The sequence below is a fragment of the Enhydra lutris genome, unplaced genomic scaffold, assembly GCF_002288905.1.
Source record: "Enhydra lutris kenyoni isolate GAN:26980312 unplaced genomic scaffold, ASM228890v2 scaffoldscaffold9, whole genome shotgun sequence".
NCBI classification, from domain to species: domain Eukaryota; kingdom Metazoa; phylum Chordata; class Mammalia; order Carnivora; family Mustelidae; genus Enhydra; species Enhydra lutris.
In genome coordinates, this window is record NW_019154093.1 from 71,709,840 (window position 1) to 71,733,706 (window position 23,867).

The 23,867-nt window shown below is 39.6% G+C and overlaps 1 protein-coding gene across 2 annotated transcripts in view; it reads left to right on the top strand.

Moving 5' to 3' along the window:
- Positions 1-23,867, top strand: part of LOC111143062 (netrin G1) — a 329,149-nt gene that overhangs the window by 243,940 nt on the left and 61,342 nt on the right. For both annotated transcript variants that reach the window (XM_022496503.1, XM_022496504.1), the window contains exons 4-5: positions 2,172-2,344; positions 14,885-14,911. In XM_022496503.1, the coding sequence (XP_022352211.1) occupies positions 2,172-2,344; positions 14,885-14,911 (200 nt within the window). The remainder of the gene's footprint in view (positions 1-2,171; positions 2,345-14,884; positions 14,912-23,867) is intronic.

Consider the following 23,867-nt stretch of genomic DNA (forward strand, 5'->3'; position numbering starts at 1 on the left):
CAGGCAGAGAGAGAGGGGGGGAAGCAGGCTCCCCGCTCTCTCTGCCTGCCTCTCTGCCTACTTGTGATCTCTGTCTGTCAAATAAATGAATAAAATCTTAAAAAAAAAAAAAAAGAAAGTGACTTCAAGTATGAAAGTATTAACAGTTAAAGGATATTTCATCCAATTTACAATTACTACTTGTATTCTTGGTCTTCCCATATAAAACAAGCATATTCTTGGGTTCATGTTGTTCATTTCCTCATTTGGAATTTTTAACAGCAGATAGGGTGCTAAATCAGTGTAAGTTGGTGCTTCTGTCACCTAGGTTTCTAACATCTTCCATATACAAAAACACACCCATAAATAAAGGTGCTAATGTTGGAAGGGGAAAGATCCTTTCACAAGCAACTTAACACAAGTGACTCCCTGCATAGAGGAAAATGTTATAAGACCTAGCTCATAATTAAACACTGTCTATTTCACCTAACTGAATTGTTTTTCTCTTATCTTTTTAGAAGACTGTATGTGTGTTAATATTAAAGGTTCTGTTTATTTGTTTAAATTTAATAGGTATTGTTTAAATAGTAGCCTTTCAGCTTATTACAATTTACAACTATACAGAGGGAAGAGTATAGCTACAAGTATTGCAAATTGTAGCAGACCTCTGATGAAGAAGTGTGATCTTATCCAGGAAGGTTTGGAGAGTGGGGAGTGGGAATTACATTAGGGGCTACACCTTTTAGTTAGAAGAGAGGCCAGTAGCTCTCAGTAATAGTCTTAGCCCATCCTTCACTTCCTTGCCATAAGTTTGGGTCAGTGTTCCAAACAGATCATCCATGTACAAGACAGAAACTTGCATGTTGCTTTACAGACATTATAGAAACCAACATCAGTTCTTAAAGAATCTTATTTTCCTACCAAGAAAGACTACTGTTACTTTTGCCAATTCGTGATATTCCCCACAAAGGAGAGCAAATGTAAAGCCCTACAACCTTTCCTTGTTTTTATGTAATTTGGCTCTCTATACTTTTGTCCTAGTTTCTAGAAGAGGCAGGACTAGTTTAAAAATGCACACACATCTACAGACAGACAGACACATACACACACGTAACATTTTCAGATTCCAACTCTGACAAGTCTTGATCCTTTATCCCCCGTCTCGGGTGTCTTAGTTCTCCCCTGTGTGTGGACACATTGCTTCCTGCATACACTATCCTGGCCTCTGGTCATGGTGACCCTGTCAACCTAGGCTTTACTTTCCCAGAGGATGTGGCCTCTGCTTGGGATGTTACAATTTATAACTTGCTACCTCAACAAATATCCAGTTGGCCTTTGCAATTTTACAGTGCAAGACTTTGGGTAGGGGAATGTATTTTTGTGGAAATTGCATATTCCATTGTTGCCTCTCATATATCACAGCTCTCTTCACAGGCACCGAAGGCAAGACATTTGCTAATGACCTCAAACCCCTGCCACATATAGTCTTTTTTTATTTTCTAGGCTTCTAAGCATCTTTTATCTGAGTCGTTTGGACCATTTGTGGAAGACTTGTAATTACCTTATTTGCTGTGACTAGGAAATCTAAGGACTATTCAGATTGATTAGAGGCCTTGGCGGGAAAAGCTTTTGATCTGGGGTAATATCATTTTAGAGCCCGGAATGTGGGTTCTATGATTATGATCTGCGTGGGTCTATAAAATAAGCCTAAACGGCAAATTGTCTTCATGGTTATCTTTCCTTTTAAACAAATAAGAATTGTCTTTCTGGTTTAAAGAAAAACAGAAGATAACATTGCTCTTCAAACCCAAATGAAATTGTCATAGATTGCTAATACCACAAGAAAACTGCTCACTGGTGGCAATATTTTGGACACCTATTGGGAAACCCTTGATTTTGTAGTACAATTGTCTTATGGGACCTTCAGGCTTCTACTGAACAGAATGACTAGTATTGGGATTCCTTGAAGGGTGGGATGAGACAGACGATATCCTAACCCCACCTCTTCCCCCTTGTTGAAAAGATTCTAACGGTGGGGCCTGCAGATCTACATTTTGCCCAGAGCTTCTACGTAGCAATCACTGTGGGGTGTAAGAGCCGCCACCCCAGGAGATAGATGGGTAAAGCCTCCGTGATCGTGATTGCTAAGACCAACTTGACTTACAGTGAACTCTTGTCTCTCTCCTGCTTAGGTGCAAATGTAATCTCCACGCCACTGTGTGTGTGTATGACAACAGCAAACTGACCTGTGAATGTGAGCACAACACCACAGGTCCAGACTGTGGGAAATGCAAGAAGAATTATCAGGGCCGGCCTTGGAGTCCAGGCTCGTATCTCCCCATCCCCAAAGGCACTGCAAATACCTGTGAGTAACTTTGCTCTCTAACACCGTATTCTGTGCAAGATGAGCTGACAGTTCCTCTCAATTTCACTTGCAATTGTGCTGTTCCTCTTACGGCTATCCTATTCCTCTTCAAAATGCGGCTAAAGCTTTAGTCTCTATTTCACCACTTGTAAGCACATTTTCACACTTGGATCATCTGTTAAATTCAGTCTTCCAACATTCACATCAAATGGGTTGGGAAATGATGGAAATCAGGAGACATTTTTTTCTAAGTGGATGAAACAGGAAATGTTTGCTTTCCTCCCCAAATTAATTTCCTATTAAAATAACAACAGCCTTCAAAACTCCCAGTGGGAACTTAATTTTAGCCATAGGCAACTCCAGAAATTCTCTAAATGTTTCTAATCCCATTTCCCCTACTGGGTAACTTGAGGGATGTTTTGTCCAGAAGATGCTTCCCTGTCCGGTTTTCACTACAGCCTAACTTCGCCTGATGAATTAATTGGCTTTTTCCAAATGCCAGCTGTTGAAGTCATGCCTGGCTTGGATCCTGTTAGTAGAGCCACCTTTTGATTACCAAGCGTGACTGTGTAGGCCTGCAGGTACTACATTAAGAAAAGGAATGTCTGGGGCACCTGGGCGGCTCAGTGGGTTAAGCCTCTGCTTTCAGCTCAGGCCAAAATCGGGCTCTCTGCTCAGCAGGGAGCCTGCTTCCCCCTCTCTCTCTGCCTGCCTCTCTGCCTACTTGTGATCTTTGTCTCTGTCAGATAAATAAATAAAATCTTTAAAAAAAAAAAAAAAGAAAGAAAGAAAGAAAGAAAGAAAAGAAAAGGAATGTCTGAGTTCATGTGAAAAGAGCGCAGGCCTTACTTGTGCTTCCAGGGACCATGAGAGATTCCCCATTACCACCCCTGTGCGCCCCACTAAAATCCCTGAAGATCCAGAGGAAGACATGCTCTGACACACTCAGGGAAAGACATGATTATTTCCAGAATAAACTCCCCAATTCCAAGGATGGACCCATTAGCCACTTGTGAAAGCCCAAAGTTTGCCCTCTTTCAAAAGTAAAGAAAGGGTGAGGTTGAGAACATACCCATAAAGTGAGAAGTAACAGAAATAGCAGGACAGTGAGCAGTGGGAGAATGAGGGCTTAAAAAGCCACTGGCTCGGGGCGCCTGGGTGGCTCAGTGGGTTAAGCCGCTGCCTTCAGCTCAGGTCATGATCTCAGGGTCCTGGGATCGAGTCCCGCATTGGGCTCTCTGCTCAGCAGGGAGCCTGCTTCCCTCTCTCTCTCTCTCTCTCTGCCTGCCTCTCCATCTACTTGTGATCTCTCTCTCTGTCAAATAAATAAATAAAATCTTTAAAAAAAAAAAAAAAGCCACTGGCTCTTTGTGAGGCTGAGAATGTTATCAGGTACTTCAAAGCAGCAGCTGTGAGAAGCCAAAACCTAAAAACTAATATCACAGGAACCAGGACCTTATCAAGTTAAATGTAAGAGTAATGGAGCGAGTAACAAGCCATGAAGTATGGAGGCATGAAATTATGATAAAATTTCTATGAAGCAGAAAAAAATATTCTTCAAAAGATTAAAAAAATCTCTATTTGTAAGGGGATTCCGTTTCTTTCTGTGTTAAAGAAAAAAAAGTCTAGCTCCTAAAATTAATACATAAAGCTCTGTTGAGCAGAAATGTTGATTTTTCAAGGCGATTTTATTAACAGAGACTCTGGGCTGTCCTCAGTTGTTCAGGGCCATAGACTCATGAATTCAGAAGGAATCATGAGGTTATTTGTTTGGGAGCCCCTGTGCCTGACTACCAAGAATCCCTATCACCACACTTGTCACATTTGCTTTAAAGGTTTCCCTAAGTGGAAGTAGCTCCAATTTCATTTTCAGTGTCTGCTGCTTCTTTTTTTTTTTTTTTTTTAAAGATTTTATTTATTTATTTGTCAGAGAGAGAGAGAGAGCAAGCACAGGCAGACAGAATGGCAGGCAGAGGCAGAGGGAGAAGCAGGCTCCCTGCTGAGCAAGGAGCCAGATGTGGGACTCGATCCCAGGATGCTGGGATCATGACCTGAGCCAAAGGCAGCTGCTTAAACCAACTGAGCCACCCAGGTGTCCCAGTGTCTGCTGCTTCTTTAGGGTGACAGGATGGAATGGAGGAAGGTTCACAAACTCTTGTTGGCATTCTGGTTCAACCTCAGGGCCAATCAACTTGTCAAGGGGACCAGAAAGGCAGGTGAGGCCGAACTCCAGCTGCGTTGGCTCCTATTCTCACATAACAGTTCTTCAACCCATAAATGAGCTTCAAAGACTTGCGTACTTCAAGACATTTTCACCGGGGACCCCTTCTTGCACCATCCGAGCTTTTTCACTGCAGTGGGTTTTTTGTTATATTCTCCATGGGAATGATGAATCTTTTGCATATTGGAGAAGATCACCAATTACTCCCTGGCCAAAGGAATGCAACCTCTTGCAATTTTCTTTGTGGTCTCCACTGCCCATCTATCCCTTAGATTTTACTGGCCTTCTCCAGACTTTTAGACTTTTTCCCATCTTTTTTAAAATACGAAGGTGACAGAGGGACACAATGCCCAAGGAGGCTCAAGTCAATGTTCCAGTCTTCAACATGGCAGAAATTAGATGAAGGATTTCAGAGATGAAAGAGTCTTGCAGTGGAAAAACCTTACAATGGCAAGAACTCCTTAAACTAAATTTCTGACACATCAGACTGTGCTTTCAGTGTCTGAGGATGAAAATAAGCAATTTAGTGGCTTAGAACACAGGTTACAGGTTCAAATACAGTTTATCTATTCACTGGCTGTGTGACCTTGAAAAAGTAAACTAATCTCTCCAGCGCTCAGTTTCTCATCTGTAATGCGAGAATAATAGCAATTCTCACCTCCTAGGCATTTTAAGAGAACTGAGCAGGCTGCTGCATGTAATATGTTCAGCATAACACCTGTCACAAAATAAATGTTCGAAAATAATTTTAATTTTAGGACTTTTTTTCATAAGGCATGCTTCTTCATTATTGGACAGTTTTAATTGTTATAAGACCTATTTTTTAGTAGTTCACTGATTTCTTGAGTATCTCGTCATTTCCAGTGAGTTTTTTCTCTTTAAGTAGCAAAAGAGCTATATTGACCCCAGTTTCTCTTTTCTCCCTATTAACATCATCAAATTCCATTTCATATAATAAGAATTTCTTGTCTCTTCCTGGGTTGCTTGTCTTAGAAGTCTTCTAATTTTTTAGTGTGGAGATGTCAGCCAACATGGGACTTCTGGCACTCTTATGATTCTCATTTCATGCCAGCTTTTTCTTACACACAAGCATACATGCTTGTGTGCACACGTACACACACACAACTCCAGGTGGTACATCACAAGTCCATTATTTAAGAGGATCACATAGTATATGCCATATCCTAATACAAGAATACAAAACCTAAGAGGTATAAAAAGAGTGGCTACATCTCTTCACCCTCAACATCAACTCCTCAATTGCCTAGAAACACCATGCATCCTGGGTAATCTCTTGATTTAGCAGAATCTCAGCAGCCAGGATCATTTCTCGATAGGAAGGTCAGTTCCTGCCCACTCTCAGCAGAAGAACTCAGAAGATCTCCCTTCACAGACAATTAACCCAGCACTCAGAGGTACCCTAAACCGGGACTTTGCTGTGAATGGTAGGACTTTGGAAGTCCTGAATTCTGGAACATCTCCAAGGCCACTTTTGTAAGGACTGTATAGAGCCAAGAAAGAAGAATGTAGAGCCCCAGTGTTCAAAGTAGATCCATCACTATAATATGTGAGACACATCACATGTCCCTATGCTTTTCAATACAATAGAATTGTTAGAGGCAGAAGTAATAACTTTTGTGATTATATCTTTATACACCATGCTTTTTATTCAAGACCCATTGTGTTTTCTTGGTCTTTTAAAGCCATATATATATATGTGTGTGTGTATCAAAATGTTCTCCTTATTTTTTCTACAAAGCTTATGTTTTCTCTGTAAGAAATCTTTCTTCTCCCTGTTGATCTTCATTCTATTTCTGATAGTATTCACAATGTCTTTGAATTTCATTTCTGTCTTCCAAGTAGACAGCAACTCTGTCCAACTTCATGCTTCCTTATGATTCACTTGATTGCTATTGTCTAGCTCCTGAATAAAACTATTAAGTAACACATTTTTAAATTTCCAGTCCTTGTGGAGTAATACACAATATTTTTTTACATATAGATGCTGAAAACTCAACAATCAACCTTTAGAAATTATAACTCTAAGAAAGATACTCTAATATTGTCTACACCTCTGCTTCCAAAGGTGTGTTCTATGACCTTTTAAAGATTCCATGCCAAAGAAGTTTGGAAAATGCTATAAATTATAATGACTCTACGACTTTCATATTACCTTATTAAAAAACATTTGAGAATCCTATAGTAAAGTAACTTATTTTATTCTGTGTTTCCCAAACATAAATGTTCATAGAACACTTAATAACTTTCTATAAAACACTCTTTCAGGGACCTTCTGCTTTAAGCAATTTCTACAGCCTAGTGATAGAAATGTCAGGAAGATAGACAGAAAGCCCATCCAGTTCCACTGTATTCAATCTTTCACTTTCTTTTTACCTACACAGTCTAATATTCTTCAAAGAGAGAAAATTAAATTGGTCTGGCATTGACATTATTTGTTTGTTCAGAAATCCAACTCGAATTGTTACACAATATCTAGGGCTTTTCTGAGTAATGGAAAGTAATTTGATGATCATTCTATTATTTTCTCTTGTATTAAATTTGCATTGACCAATTTATATTTTCCCAGGTGTGCTCATGTGTATGTCATTATTCAATTTCCTAAGTGCTTTACATGCATTAGTTCATTCTTAACTCACAGCACTCTTATAGATGCCATTAGTTTCATTTTATAGACGTGGAATCTGCTGAATGCTGAGCTCAAGTACCCCGTTTAAGGTTTCCACCACTTGTCAGGGTGAGAAGGAGGATTGGAACCCACATATGTCTTGACTTCTAGGACTGCACTTTGCACCGTATTGCTTTTCAGGTTAAAGTTCAGTTACTTCCTCTGTTCTCCACTGGGGTCTGAACCTTTTGACACTTGCTTAGATAAGCCAGCCTTATCTAAACCTGATTTCTCCTACCTCTCTTCCTGGTTTTCTGCTTGTTATTTTTTTGCCTTCAAATGCTCCCTGTCTGCCCTTGTTTCAAATTTTCAAGCTCTCCACACCGCCTCTTCTCGGTCTACAGGTTTTTTTCCCTTGTCCTTTTCATCAGTTCCTGTGGTTTTAGTTCTTAGTGACATTGGCTTAACAGTAATCAGTCAATTACAGCCTGGAATCCTTTTCGTGAATCCAGACCGATTTTTCCAGCTGTCTAGGAAGATCTCAAAGTCAACATGCCGGATACTGGATTTATTCCTTTCTCCAATTGCCTTTCTCTCACTCTTTATTATAATTCTCCTTTTTCAAGATTACTCCTCTAGTGCAGCCTACCTAGACCCTCCCTGGCAAAATCAATTGCTCTTTTCACTCTAGATTCTTTTTTTTTAAAGGTTTTATTTAATTATTTGATAGAGATCACAAGTAGTTAGAGAGACAGGCAGAGAGAGAGGGAGAGGGAAGCAGGCTCCCCGCTGAACTGAGAGCCCGATGTGGGACTCGATCCCAGGACCCTGAGATCATGACCTGAGCTGAAGGCAGCGGCTTAACCCACTGAGCCACCCAGGCTTCACTCTGGATTCTTGACAGTATATGTACACTTACAATTGGTTGACTTTCTATAACCAAAATTGTAATAATAATAATAATAATGGTAGCTTCTATTTATTAATAGAATAACCATTGGATCTTATACTTTGTGAAGGGCTTTAAGTGCTTTCTTACATTAAATTCTTACAACGGTCCTCATGGGGTATGTACTATTTTTATCCACATTTGACAGATCAGGAAACACAGCCACACAAAGATTAATAAGTAAGTTGTCCCAAGGTCCCACAGCAAATGCATTACAGAACAAGATTTAAACTTCAGTCTACCTGACTTCAAGAGCTAAAATGTTAGCAATTTGAGAACTGAACCATGCTGTATTCCTGGCCTTTATAAATGTCTGTGGGATCAACTATTTGGTGAGTGAATAAGTCACCCTAAATAATGCTGTAATGTGCACATGGGTACATTGACCTCCCATCCATCTTCCCGTGTTTCCTAGAATGTGTGGTCTTCATGGCTCAAGAGCTCTAACACAAGGGTCTTCAATCTCTGACAGGAAGAGTTAGTCAGCTATCTTGGAGGAAACAAAATGGGAAAAAGACTCACTTTTTTTTCATGGTTGCTCATGGCTGGCTGATCTTCACAGACCTTCCCAAATGGCATTCATGGCCTCAAGTAACTTGAGCACTGTCAGGCTCTGTCCACCATCCTTTGAGACTCAGAACCCCAATTCTATCAACACAGTAAGAGAGCACTCTCTACTCAGAGCACTTTCCTCATGTGTAGGACCCCAGCTGCTGGCCCAATATCTAAAACCAGAATACCAAATTATTCATGTACAACCACCAATCCACAGTCCTTATCTGAAGCTCATGGAACCAGGTATAATTTGGAATTCAAAATTCCAAAATTAGGATTTCATAATACATATATTGTAGATACATAATTTAACCATACCCACAGCACAATATGATGTAGCACCACTTAATCAAACATTTTAGTATTTCTGCAGCAAACCTGTTATTATTCTCACCTCATACCCCTTCCAGTCATGTTTTGCCACCAAATTAGTTCAGAGCATGGTATGTTGTGCTGCAGGTGAATTTTAGGGGAAAAAAAGAGAAAAACATTTTAGTTTTCAGAGTCTTTTTGTTTGTTTGTTTTTGTGTTTGGTGATTGGAGATAAATACAATAAACTAAGGGATAGTATAGAGTGGTGGTTATAGGCTCAAGCTCTGGAACCTGGACCTCTAGATTCAAATCTCGTTTTCTTCCCAACTGATAGAGACGACCTTGGGCAAGCTCTTTGTGTTTGAGTTTCCCCCATCTGTAAAATAAACCTGAGTGCTGACCTCATAAGGTTGTTATAAAAATTAAATCAATTAATACACTTAAGGTATTTAGAACAGAGGCAGGCACATAGTAAGCACACAATAAAGTGAGATGCTGTTGTCATGACAATTTCACTGAGATCTAACACCGTGGACTCAACCCAGCCTAGTGAGTAAATTCTCCCTTTAGAGACAGCAACTATCTAGGGAGATAAGTTGTTTCTAAATCCTAATTTATTCATCCAGAACATGAAATAACTGTGATGGTATTCAGAATAGTTAAGTTCTTATGACCAGTGTATTCTCTCCCTTGTAATTAAGGCTCTTCCCAGAGCCAGATAATAATCAGAAGGTTGCTTGGTGAGCATGGGACAGGAAAATATGACCCGAATGCCAATAATATGAGGCTGAAACATTCTGACACACCCATCCTATCACACAGTAAGCCTCCCTAATGCCAACAGAACACTGAAGGTCTGAGAGCTTACAGGGTACCCCTCCCTCTTCCTGAGACAATGCTAGCCCAGTGCTCCTCTTTCTATGCTTCCTCCTTCTCATTGGCTGTTATCCTGTTCTTCACATATGTCAATAGGCTACCTCAGGCTGCTGTCACCTCTGTCAAGTCTGTCACATATACTCAGGTCCTAGACTGCTTCTGTTGTTGTAAGATGACTTTAGCTGTCTTTGATTGGATCATTTATATATTGATTCCATGGTACAATTCTATGAAGGCAACTTTATTTCCCTTCACTTTCAAGTTCCTAGTAGACAGCTCACTATACCTCCTATTAAAACAGTGGTGCCAAGGACCAGGGCTGGAAGGACATTGGAAATAATTCTCCAGATTATGAATGCGGCTGCAGAATGTTTTCTTTCTCATCACCCACCCACCCACCAACTTCAACTGGGTTTTTTGGAGCTCTAGCTCCTGATGGCTGTAGCCTGGATTCTTCTGAAGACCTAGTCATCTACTTGATGGGCTTTTTCTCAAGCCATCTGTCACAACAGGGGCAATATTTCCTCTCAGTTTGAGGCATACCAAATCTGTGTCCCTTCTGATTTCCTCCATGAAAAGCTGCTGACTTTGCTTTGATTCTCAGAAGGAGTTATGGCTTTTAGCACTGCATCAATCTGCTTCAGAAGATTAGGATGTTTATTTTTGAGATCGCCATCACATTGCCTAACTGGGCCCCCTTTAGCCATTTACTTGGTGGGAGAGTTAGTAAAATAGCAAGAAGTAGGAGAAAGAGAAGAAAACAATTATATAATTCTGCTAAGTTCTCATCTTCTTAATTGCAGCAGAATTCCTTCGAAACAAACATTAAAATAAATATAGGAGTGGGGAGGGCCAGTGGAGAAGGAACTAACTGAAAGAGCATTTACACTGAACACCGGCTCATTCTTTTAGCACAGGAAGCCCTTTGGTTATTCAACATGTGTGTGTGTCTCTGATTGAAGTACCATTTCTCTTCTAGAAGAAGCAGTAGTATTAAACTCATGTGCCATGTACTACAGAACCTTCTGGTGAAGTTCATGCATACCTGGGCTTTATTTCCTCTGTGCAAGTTGAGCAGTGTCTCAGCAAACAAGAACTAGGAATTACCTCTTCCAATGTTGAATAGAAAGGTGTTGACTTGGACAAGCCTCTTGCTTCTGTTCGTGCCTTCAGTTTCCTCTTTTGCAAAGTGCAGGGCTTGATAAGATTATTGCTTAACTCCCTTTCTGCTCTTCATTTTTAAATGACTCTTTCTGAATTAGCTTATCTGGTATCCTGCTTCCTTTCTGTCTACCTATATCATCTCTTTATCTTTCATGAGTATTTTTGAGGTTGTTTCAGAGAAGGATTTCACCTAAGAAGCTTAAATTTCAGGATTCCCCCCTAGGATCCTTCTAAACTTTAAAAAAAAAAAATTAATGTCATATTTAATTTTATATTTTAAAGTTAATATTCTTTTCTCAAAGAGAGCTCCCAGATTTGGATATGCTTTAGACCCCACAACATCTGTATTTGCCTCCAGGGTGGCTTAGGGAAAAAGACGAATACAAATAAGAATATCCAAATAAGAGTTTAAAAAGAAGATGTGAGAGAAGGAATAGAAGGTAAATAAGCCAAATAGGAAGTAAGTTTACCCAGTTGAGCTCCAAGTTGTGTTTTTTAGTCTCTTGACTTCCTGGAAGGCAAAGTTGTGAGGGGCATCTGTACATTGTATAACTGTTATTGGAGTGGAGGAAATGTTCAGAGGGAACAAACATATCCACGCATACTGAACTCTGAGAAATGTTTCAGTGAAACATTTTATATGGGACAAGATCATACCATGGCCAAAAGTATTTTCACTAGGATAGAAAATTCTTGGTTACCAGTGATAAAGTTTTGCTCAAATACACTCGGGCAGCTCTTCTGTATCAGGCATTGTCCCAGGAAGATACTAGAAATACAGAAAAGAACGAGACATGGTGATTGCCCCTCAGACCTCTCAGGCAAACACAAACAATTATAAATGTAAGTTGGTAAGTTTCTCAGGGAGGCCTACCCAAGGAGGTATGCGATCACAGGGAGTGACTAATTCACATCCAGGAGATGAAGAGGAAGGGAAGAGATAACCTCCAAGCTCAGTTTTAAAGGTAAAAATATTGTTTACATAATGCTTGTCACTTCACAGGGAATGTTAACAAAAACAAACCTGCCAACGTGTGTCTAGAGTTTCCCTGAGCCTAATCTGACTTTCATTACCGTGGTTTATAGGCACTGTCTCTGTTGTCAGATGGAATGTAATTCCATCTGACAACAGAGACAGATGCATGTTGTCAGAGGGATGCATCAATACATTCATTGATGCATCCCTCCAAGACCCCCAAAGGAACCCACCTTTCATGAAATGAATTGTAGCCTTCTTGTCTTATTCCTTAGGCATCTGGCAGACATCTTGTGGCTTGTTTGTAGCCTTTTTAAGGCATGCAGTGGGCTTATTAAATTCTTTAGTTGTCTATAGGGAACAAAAAGCAAGGTGTTTGACCATTTGGGGAAAAAAGTAACATTTGAAAATATACTAATGGGCATCCCTTGGTGTTCAGTTATTTGCTTCTTCAAAAATCTTTATCCCAATGAAAAGTTTAAAAGTCGTTTCCAAGCAATTCCCATTTTGCAGCAATGGCTAGAAAGGAACTCACCTGGCAAAATGAAAAAAATTTTGCAGCAATGGCTAGAAAAAACTCACCTGAGCCACAAAATGAGGAAGAGGATGAATTTCCAGCATCCAAAATGTTAGGGAATAGAAAACATCTTCATGAGGAAAATAAGATCTCATAATGGCCTCGCCTCAAGAGGCTTGTTGAGCTGCAGTGAACCCTGCTCCCCGCGCTGGCATCCCCAAAGGAAGGAAACATTTAGGCATCTTCCTTGAGCATTCTGCGGCAGCAAGTACCGCATCAGACAGTCTTGCGGGCCGGCTCGCCATTGCATCTGGCCAAGCAGCCTGGAACTTCACCTTGCATTATGCATGGCCCTCTAACTCCGGTTAAATTTGAAAACGCCCGGAAGTCTCTTCCTGCCACCCTAACTCCCATTCTCTTTGACGGATTACAAAAGGCAAGCGGTTCCAATGCAGCAGGATTTGCAATCACGGGGAACTTTGGAGCTTCTGCAGTTGATACTAAAATTGTGATGCTGCCATCATACCTCACTCAACAGGGGATTTAGAAAGAAAAAAAAAAAAAAAATTCAGTACCAAGTCACTGTCAAGCTATATCGAAGACAGTCTGCTGAAGTGTGGGGTCAGGAATTCAGCAGCCCTTTGAGGAGATTGCATTCAGCTTGAAATTCCGCTCAGAGAACAAGAGTTAAAACAGATTTCCAGTGTGGGTGGGAGAGTGATCAGTAATTAAGCTGAATGACCCTAAACTCAGTGCATTTAAAATCAAGAGATTTTAAATGTACTTTATAGCTAAAGATAAAATTTTATTCCTCTCAAGTTTGTTTGTTTGTTTGTTTTTTCACATCATAGTAATCTTTAATTCCTCCTTCTCCCCTCCCTATGAAGAAATAAGACAAGATCTTTTAGGTTTAAAGACTACACGGCTCGAAATTTCTGAGTGAGGTACAGTGATTTAACCCATTATGTTAAATGTTAAATGTTAAAACAAGCAGAGGGCAGTTGTTCAAAGATAAACACAAAAATAGAAGTTTAATGATTCCTAGTTTACCACCTGTTAGGACTACACTCCAATGATGTGGAGAAAAGGCTGCACAGCTCATTAACAGGTATCACTTATTGGCTACATACCATGTGTCAGACATTTTTATGGATTATTTCATTCAGTCCTCACAGCAGCCCTGTGCAGTTGATATTATTAACCCTTTTCTGGTGGTGAAGAAACAGGCCTAGAGAGGCTGGGAACTTGCCTGAAATCACCTAGCTGATCCGTTGCCAAGCAGTACTCTCACTCGCTTCTGCCTGAGTCCCATCCTCTGCTCCCATCCGCACCACGACCCAAATTTAGTGGAGGAGATGTAAATCTCCAAGTCTCCCTCAGTCATATCTATCATAGTGTTGCTTGGTTGGTGGGCCGACTGTATCAATAAAAGTACTCCGTAGCAAGGACAGGTAGAGTACACACTGCCCGCCAAGTAACACTTTGAGTACTTTACATACATCTATTTGTGTATCCTTGCAACAACCCTAAGAGGTAGAAAACCAAGAATAAGCAGCTTGCCCAAGGTCACGCGGTCAGTGAGGGTAAGAGCAAAGCTTCAAACCCAGACAGCTGCTTCCCTGGCCCCTGCTCTTGGCCGGGAGTTTTCAGGGGACAGACTAAATTCCTATCCACGTTTGTACCAAGCCCACTGCATTCTGAAATGGTCCCACCACCTTCACACAACCTGTAAGTTGAAGTAGAACCTGGGAGAATGGCTGAAGTCCATGATCAATATGAACAACCTAATGTATCCTTGAATTATTCTTCTCTATTAAGTTTCTATTACAGAGCTTAATCCACATATCTGACATGTAAAAGAGGACTAAAAATGACGGTTCTGTGAAATGAATCAAATAAAAGGCCAAATGACTTTCAGCAGCTAACATATGCATCTCATAACACATCTAAAGAGATCTGGTGCCTACGTGGGTATATGTGTACAGGTCCACATGGTGTATATTTGGCACTCTGTGCCCAGAACATAAGCCTAGCTTAAAATCTGTTTTGAACCACGTACATGTTCATTAACCTTACAGGCAGGCACAAAATGTTTGATGTCATGAAGCTTGTCTTGAACCAGCTGTTGAAGTTGAGTATTAATTTTCCAACCCTGCTAAGTTCAGGAGTTCTAGAACGAAAGCAAAATGGTTTGGATGGATGAATAGATATCTTGCTTTTTCATGCATATTTCCTGATGATCTGAATGCTATTAAGTGTTAAGTTTCTGAGATGTTTATATTAAGTTAACAATGACATGTATTAATAGCTAACCATTTTTCTTTATTGTTTTCTCTCTCTCCAGGTATCCCCAGTATTTCCAGTATTGGTAGTAAGTAAAAAAAAAAAAAAAAAAAAGTCACCAAACCAAGTCTAGGCTAGCTTTGTTTTCTTGTTGAGCTCCTAAGGTCTATTTTCCCAGTGTCCATTTCTGATGTAAGAGGGTATTTTCTTTGTGAATTGAACCGTTGTATGTGTTCTCTGCACAGATAGGGTGAGAGCACAGATAAAATAATTATCAGTGCATAACTTTTCTGTGGATATCACAGATATCACAGTACCATGGCTTTCCTGACTGCTTTTGACCAATGAAGGCTACCTTCACACAGGTGCAATTACTTAGGTAACCATAGCTCATTTAGCAAAAATATAAACAGTCCTATTTACCTATGCTTAGTAACCAACAACAAATTGAATTTTCTCCTTAGGACTGGATGTGGATTTCTCCCATAATTTTTAAAAGCAGAGAATGAATACCAATGAACACTTTAGACATATTCATTAGAACCCAATGAAAACGCCATGAAACGAAGGGGAGGGAATTTTAGTAATTTATTACGCTCCAATCTTTGTGAAGGCCTGAAAGAGGCAGGTTGGTGATCATTAGTCTTTCTAGGGGAATGAAGAGGAAAAAAATCAGAATGTCCATTTCTCCCTCGAAAATACAGTGATCCATCTTCTCCTGACTGCTTAGGTTGAAGTGTGATAGAGAACTGGGCACAAAAAATATATGCAGAATTTAGGAATCCAGCTAGTAGAAATTCCTGTGAGAAATCTCTTAGTAGAAATAGAAGCAGTTGAAAGAGAAATCCCTCTTCAAGCTTCTATGAAACATTTCTCTAGTACCATTGCATAGAGCATTCTCCCGGCTATCTTGGGAGAACCAGGCTGTAGCTCCTTATTCACATGTAAAACAATGACACCCCAACACCAAGCCTGACATGCTCATTAAGGAAATGCCCCACAGCTTCGCAGAGCAGGACCTTACTTGTTCTTACATTTCACACCCATTCTCTCTGATGCCTAAATCCTTTGCACGACTGCTGAATAACCCATTAAAAACAGAGTGCTGAGGAGACAGATTAGGTACTGCACGTGAAGACAAGAGTTTTCACTGTGGTCTCACCCGTCATGGACTTCGTCATGGGTGCTGGGCCATCCAGGGTGATGGCAGTATGAACAGCAGTTGTTGAATACCCAACATCCATCTTCAGCGCAATACTCTGATAATTTGGATAAAACAGCTTCCTACTTCTGATAAATGCACAGTCAGGTCTTCCAATCTGCAAATCGAGCCAGTTTACTTAAGCTTGGAAATAGACCTGGACGCAAATTTGTTAAGCACTAGACACGTGAAATGCCATGAAAATCAGCAGCTTTGTAAATAGAGGTAGTGTTCCCCTCATTTCAGATACCAACCAGCCTAATTCTGCAGCCTGGCCTGTAGTATCTTGCTGAAATGGCATCAGTGCTGCAGACTCGCAGGGGAAACCTTCAGCTCTCATAGTCTCTGTGATCTGCTTTAATATCTCCCCTGGGATTTGTCTAATTGTGTGCGTATATATGTATGTCATGTATACATACACACAGCCCTCCCACAGCAGGCTCCTTTCAGGCCTTGACAATTTCATTTACATATGCCTCTTAGAACAAAAGGGTACCGAGGGGAAGCCAGCTGAGACGGATTATTGAGGCTGCCCCAGCGGGGTGACCTGTCAGATTTTCAGAAATGGATGCATGGAAAGTAGTTCTTTGGCGCTGGGGTGTGTTTCTGTTCTGCGTGTCGGTCGTGTGTCGCATGGGATCACCGACTGTATTGCTCACTCAACATCTCATCCGGCCGTCTCCACCACGTGCCCCATCTCTGAGCATCAGCAGATGTTGACCTTTTACACACTGAGTCAGGAAATTCCAGTTTCGTTTTGCTTTGTTTTATTTCAAAATCAGTGGTGACCTGAAAGGATGCTTTGTGGTGCCTTTGGAAAATGTATCTACCTTTTTGATCAGGAGCCTAGGAAAATTTAATTCCTTAATACGGAACCAAAACCCGCTAGCAAACAAAATGATAGTTTGTAACCTGCCTTCCTTATGCCTCTGGCTGCTCTGCTTGGAGTGCAGTGGGGGTTCCCTCAGATTTCTCCAGCAAACAGGGTGTCAAAGGTGCCAGGAGTCACCCAACATCACACACAACTAGCTTGCCGATTGCTGGCTTTAAAGTCAAGAGATTGATTATAAAAGCCATCAAACAGGATAGGATCTTCTGGGCTTCTTCTGTGGCATTCGCACCTTCCTTCTTTGTGGGCTCATAAGGCGCTCATTGGGTGCACTAATAGATTCCTTTCCTCTCCAAAGGGCAAGAATTCACACAGAGATGACTTGCTGCCTACTCTAGAGGGCACAGGAATGGGTTTCCAAGGTATACGCCAGAGAAGAATGAGTTGCTTGAATTTTTAACTAAGTTTGGGAGGTTGCCAGGGCTTTTCCCTTTATCCCAGAGAAGGAATCAACCAGCATAATTCCAACCAGTATATAGACAATGCCATTATAACAGATGTAATACCCGTGAGACTCCCATCATCAAAGCATATCTCAAGGAAAGTGAATGATACATACCATTGATGTAAATTATTGATGTATGTAACCATAAGTTCACATACAAATATTATCTACACAATGACTAAAGATTTTGGAGCCGTGATAGGTTTCAGTATAGATCTCAAACTGTCAACACCAGTATTAAGGTTCAAATGCATGGACAGAGTGGCCATCCTTTCCGATCATCTGCTAAAAATATTTTTTGAAACAAATTTCCCATTAAGGTCATGTGTACCTGCTGTTGTCTATTTTTTTAGGAAATAGGTTTCCCAACCATTTCTGAGTTCCTTGATTTAAAACTAGGTCATTTTGACGTGCTTTGGCCATGGCTGAAAAAATACTGGTGGTATTGTCAGCAATTAATGAATCCCAGAATAGATCTACAGTCATTTGAGCCTTGTGATCTCTGGTTTTACTTTACCTAATGTGGCAGTAATTCATTCAGGTTTCATTTTTTTATGTATACAAAATGTAACTTATGCTTAGAAGTAAACATTCACAATTTTATCCAAGTGAACATTTGTTGATGCTGATGATACCGATTAATCGTTGGTTTGGTGTGGATGTTTTTGCTAGAGTGATAAACTAACCATTACCTTCTAGCATATATTATCTGCTCCTTAGTCCCGAAAAGCAAGTGATTTCGCTAATTATGTTAAACAGTATAAAGACCATAATTAGAATAAGAACTGGCCTAATGTGCAAATAGCTTTGTGTGGGTGATTATCACTTAAGAAAGGAGATGACAGATGAGTCAGAGATTAAAGGTAGGGCAGCCATTGACATGAAAGATCACCTCAGGAAACACCATTTCAAACAACTTGGCATTTTTTAATAAATAAAAATATGTCTCAGGATAGCCACAAAAGAGAAATGTAAACATTCTGGGGAACCAAGGATACATTATTTCTTTAAATTACTTTTGAGTGATTGAGCTTATGGCATATAAAGCATAGAATATTGATGGAGGAGTTGGTCCCCTCCTCTCTACCTCTTTCAATTAGAAATAATGGTTTACTTCAGGGAAATATTCCATTTTCCTGTTTTCTCTTATAATGAGCATTGCCTTCATCCTGGAGTTAAAACTTCATCTCTAATTTGATTTAATTGACAAGACTGTTAAACAAGGGAAGTGCTACCCGCAGGGATCCATCAGCCTGGAGAGAAAACCCAGAGATGTTTTCTTACTTTAAAATATTTGATGCCAGTTGGAGACCTTGTAAAAGTTGCTTTCCAGACAGCATCCAAATATTTTTGTTCGGTACCCGTTTACTGTAGAAACCTGGATCGTGAGGAAAATAACAAGGTTAATCATTTCCCTACCCAGGGGTAATTAATAATCATGTTCATGCTATCCAGAGACCTGCAGTGCTTGTTTGTTTTCTTCCCGTTGCTTTAATACTTCTAAATCCCCCAAATAAAAGTTTCATTTGAATTGCCCTTTAACTAATTAGGTTTTATATAATGAGGAAGAAAATGTACAGGGTAGTGTACCTATATGGCAAATTGCATGGTGTGCTACGTTAATTTTGAACTGTTTGCTGATGTTCTGGAAGGAAAGCTCAGGTCCCAGGTGAAGCGCCTTTGGGACTTTGTTATATCGTGTGCCCAGTATCCTCATCACAGATCCATTTCATATTTGTGTAACTAGCATTTCACATTCATGAAAACTTTGTGGTTATCCTAAAACTGAATGAACATTAGGACATAGCTGCTGCTTTAATCCTGAAGAATACATCAAATATTACAATGAAGGAGGGGCAAGTATCCTTTACCTAAAAAAAGAAAAAAGAAAAGGAGCAGTTTAATAATGCTATCAACCATTGCCCACCTTGAGCAATTTGATGTTTTTCATGCATTAACCTCTTCCCAGGTGAAGTTAGAATGTCAAGCCACTTTTTAAGTGTGAGCTGCTATCTGTACCTTTGCTGTTATCTCTGTGTGGGGCATCGGGACATTCCTAGCTTGACCAAAGATTTGCCAAGATCTCTGAAAGGGCCCCCAATGAACCTTCGAACATGTAGCCGTGAACTTCTGCACCAAGGGTGTAGGTATCGTTGACATCTTCTTGGAGGATAAATAAGGAGCTGGCCAACTAACTGCTTCACTTCCCGGGAAGGGTGAGACCGAGCTTTCACTCAGAACTGGAGGGAGATGTTCCCATATGTCTACAGAATTCCATTTTACAAATGGCGAGCGAGTCCGAGGCTCAGAGTGGCCAAGTAACTTGACCAGTATAATAGGACGAGGAAGACCTGTCTGACTCCAAAAGTTATGCTCATAACCTTATACCACATGGAAGAGGTTAGAAAGAAAAATTCTAGATTTATTTATTCTTGCTACAGACTCTTTCCAATCCACCACACAGCACCTTACACCTGTTGATTCCTGAACTGAACTATTTTTTGTGCAGGGAAATTTAGTGTCGTGGAGAAAAACAGAGGTTCATTTTCTTGTACCTCACTGTGTTGTCAGCGGAAGTTACAAAGATCATGCGTGAGGAGATGGGGTAGGGAACTGTGACCCTCCACCCCATTAATGTATGGCCTTCCTCTACCACTAAACATCCTCAATATTCTGAGGAAGATAGGAAATGTAGATATGTCAAGTGTAGTCTAGAACATGAGATAGCTCATGAAATTTGCCATGCACATTGTGAAATGTGTTTGTACATATTGTATGACAGTAAAAATCCAAATTTTTTTCTTTATCGAAATAGCCACTTGTAGCAAAAATAAAATGCTGTGTGGTATCTCAAGGACAGACTTACCACTATCACATTAAGCTTTATCTTCCCCACCAGTTTAATGACACTGTAGTTCTGAGGGTAGGCAGCTTACTGTGAAGATGATAAGATTACCTCCAAGGCCCCAGAGATTTCTTCTAGAGAGTTTTAGGGTTTTCTATAGATTCCTTTCTAGGCATCAGTAATGTTTGCAGATTCTCTGAGTAATAGCAGGAGTCACTATATAAACCCAAAGGGAAGTTGTGACTTTGTCTCTACCTAATATTTTCCTCACACTCTCCCAGAAGAAAGATGTCCCAGGAAGGCCCACTAATATCACCTTAGCAGTGGCTTTTCATATCCATGGTGGCACCCTGTTTCCCACCATATTTTAGAATCCCCAAATTAAGTAAAATTAATATTTTTAGGAAACTTAAAGAGCACTCATCTGAAATAATCATTTTACAGATAAGACAACTAAGAATTAAATGAATTGTCCAACTTATCTGGACAGTGGGCAAGGCAGGATTCCAGCTCAATGTCCAATTTCCAAATTAGGACTCTTCACATTCTACCATGTTATTAAAATTCACCTTCTCATTTGATGAAACTACTGAAGTATGAAATTCTGCATGGTACAACTTTCTAGAAAACAAAAAAAGAGATGGGATATCACGGTCACAACTTACTCTGTTTTTAAAGTGTGCCCACTTTAAAAGCTGCCTACAGTTCATGCAAAGGGAGTGCCATGGATGATAGAAGATGACTTTATTTTCTAAAACAACCCTACCTCTAAAGCTTTCTTGATATAATACAGTGTTTTTAACCTTCTGCTTCAAGCTGGTCTTCTAGCTTGATAAACTATGGCATCAGCAATGGATGGTCAATGTCACCAACTGTCACATAGTTCTCTCCAATGTATAGTGCAGAGTTTTCCTTGGAGTACAGAGAAGAAAAATTTTCTTCCAAAGTTTCCCTTTCACAACTAGAATCTCAGTTTTTCTGATTCACAAAAACAAGTTTGAAGTGCCACAACCAAACTGTCACATAACAGTTTCCTGAATTCTCTCCCTAATGAAAAACGAAATTCAGATAAGATATATATTTGATTCATAGTCAAAACTGATTGATTCTAAACTTAAAGAAACTTGGAAATTAACATTTTGTCTTTAACTATTAAAAATTAAATCTTTTTCACAGTATCTCCAAAATCATTTCTATTGCTTTCTGAGCAATAGTATTCATCAATGGAGACCCTAAAACTGGATTATTCCCTAAAGTAAACTATATCTTAAGTGAGCTTTTTTTACATATCAGAATCATTCACTTTGGGAATAATTAAGATTGCAAAATAATGGAGGAACACATTATTTTTCTCTACCTCAATTCAGTAAGGACTGTTACTACTACAGTAATCTGATTTTTATTACAACAGCAACCACAATTGGGATAATAAGAGCTAACATTTATTGAATGCTCACCACAATGTCAAGCAAATATTAACCCACTGAGTCTTGAAAGTAGCCAGCAGATAATGACATCATCCCCATATTACAGATGAGAAGGACAAAGAGAACTTAAGAAGCTTGTCCAAGCAGTAAAACTGAGATTCTGATCAGGCTGACCTCTACTTACATGCACCAGATCTCTAAAAAATCTCCCCTGAATAGATATTTTTTAAGGTTCCCATAAATGTGCTTTGCAAATTCAACAATAACAGTAGAGTAATAGAATCTGGTGGACATTGCAGATATTTTTTTCTTTTTTAGGGGGACAGTTGTGGAGTATGTGCTTATGGTCTCCATACTCCTAGAGCCAGTCTTTGGAGTCTAGTCAAGAAGATCATCAAGATGAGCCCAGTCCATTTTCCCAGATGTATTGTGCCAACATCCTTGAGAAATAGGGATTTCCATAAACGGCTATTCTTGAGTGACTGGCCATCTACAACCCCATTGGGCACATGTGGGGATCCCTCCCCTCATCCCAGTAATTTCTCAAGTCCAGTGTGAATTTCACTACGACAGTCAAAATATCCACTTTCAAAACAGGGAGCAATAATTTTCCCTTCCCGTTTAGTCCTCTAGATTCTCCAAAGAGCAACAGGCTTCATCCTTCCACGAACTTGAGTGGGACCCTGCTAGATCATGAGAGAACCACTGGAGTGATGGAACTTAACAGCTGAGGGAAACCTTGGAGACCTTTTAGTCCAGCACCTTTATTTACAGATAAGAAACTGAAATCTAGAGAAATTAAAAACCAGACAGTTCCTCATTAGTAGAACTGGGACCAAATCCCATTTTTCTGACTCACAGTACCGTTTGCCCTGTAAGAAACTGCCATTCCCAGACCTTAGAATTGACTCATAGATATACCCTAGTTACATCATGAAAAAATGAAATTAATAAATTCTGCCACAGTTCTCCCAAAGAGACAATACATATTTTCAATGTAATATAATTTTTGTTTTCTATTTGTAATTTCCCCCTACTCGAAATAAGTGGCCCACTAGCTAAAAATTCTCTGAGGCTACATGCTACAAAGATTTTCATTAGAATTGGATATGATAACATAGATTTTGTCTCAATTGTGCTATTAATATCACCTCCAATGTGCATTTTACTCCTGGGAATTAAACATTTGTTAGTAATATTGATTAAATATTTATTTAAGCCAGGATCTTAGAATAGTAAGCGTAAACGGAGAGCAACTGCCTAATTTTAAGTTGTTTCCTTACTTGGCCTTGCAATTATAAGAAAAATAAACTTTCTTAAAAATAAGATGGCTTAGTCAGTTAAGTGTCCGACTTTTGATCTCAGGATCATGAGTTCGAGCCCTGCATTGGGCTGCACTCTGGTTGTGGAGCCTACTTAAAAAAAAAAAAAAATAGGTAGATAGATAAGATGAGATCGTAAATTAAAAATCCCATGATGGCCAAATATTTCAACATGATTACACAGACAGTAAAGTGTTGTAAGAATTTAACAAGAGACCACAAATTTCAGTATCTTTTTTTCAGGACATTTTTCCTCCCAAGGAAAAATCAGCACATAAAAATTTTTCCTACCAGAGTCACGTATAGATTAGATTAGGATTTCCACGTGGTATGACTGCTGGTGGTTCTGAGTTTTGATTGTTCAGAAAGTTAGGCATTACACATAATGGAAACTATTTGGGGAAAAAATGTCTAATTCTATTTCCAGGCAAATACAAGGGTTACCTACCTCCCCTCCTGCAAGAAACCATCTTAAGTACAAAATTCAGAGGAAAGCTGTATTCTAGGTAGGGATCAGATAGTAACTGAGGTATCTATCTTGGTAATTCCATGCAGTCAGGTAGTTAACAATTCAGAGGCGAATGACCTATGTTAACTTTTTATACATATAGGAAGATCCTTAAAGTGGAACCTTCGCACCCCAGGGAAAAATTATGAAACACTAAGAAAAGAATATGCTAAAAATAGGCATAAGCAAATATTTAATGTATTGGAATATGGAATAGAGCTTAATTTATGACACTAATTTTCAAAACTCAATTTTAAATTGATTTGGTATAAATTTCTGTCTTAGATTTCTTGGCAAAACTTATTAACAAAATAATATTACTTAATTTCATCAAGACATACAAGTCACTGAGTACTTAACATTAAGTTTACAAACAGCATCCCCACTTATGACTTGTATTTGTCTCT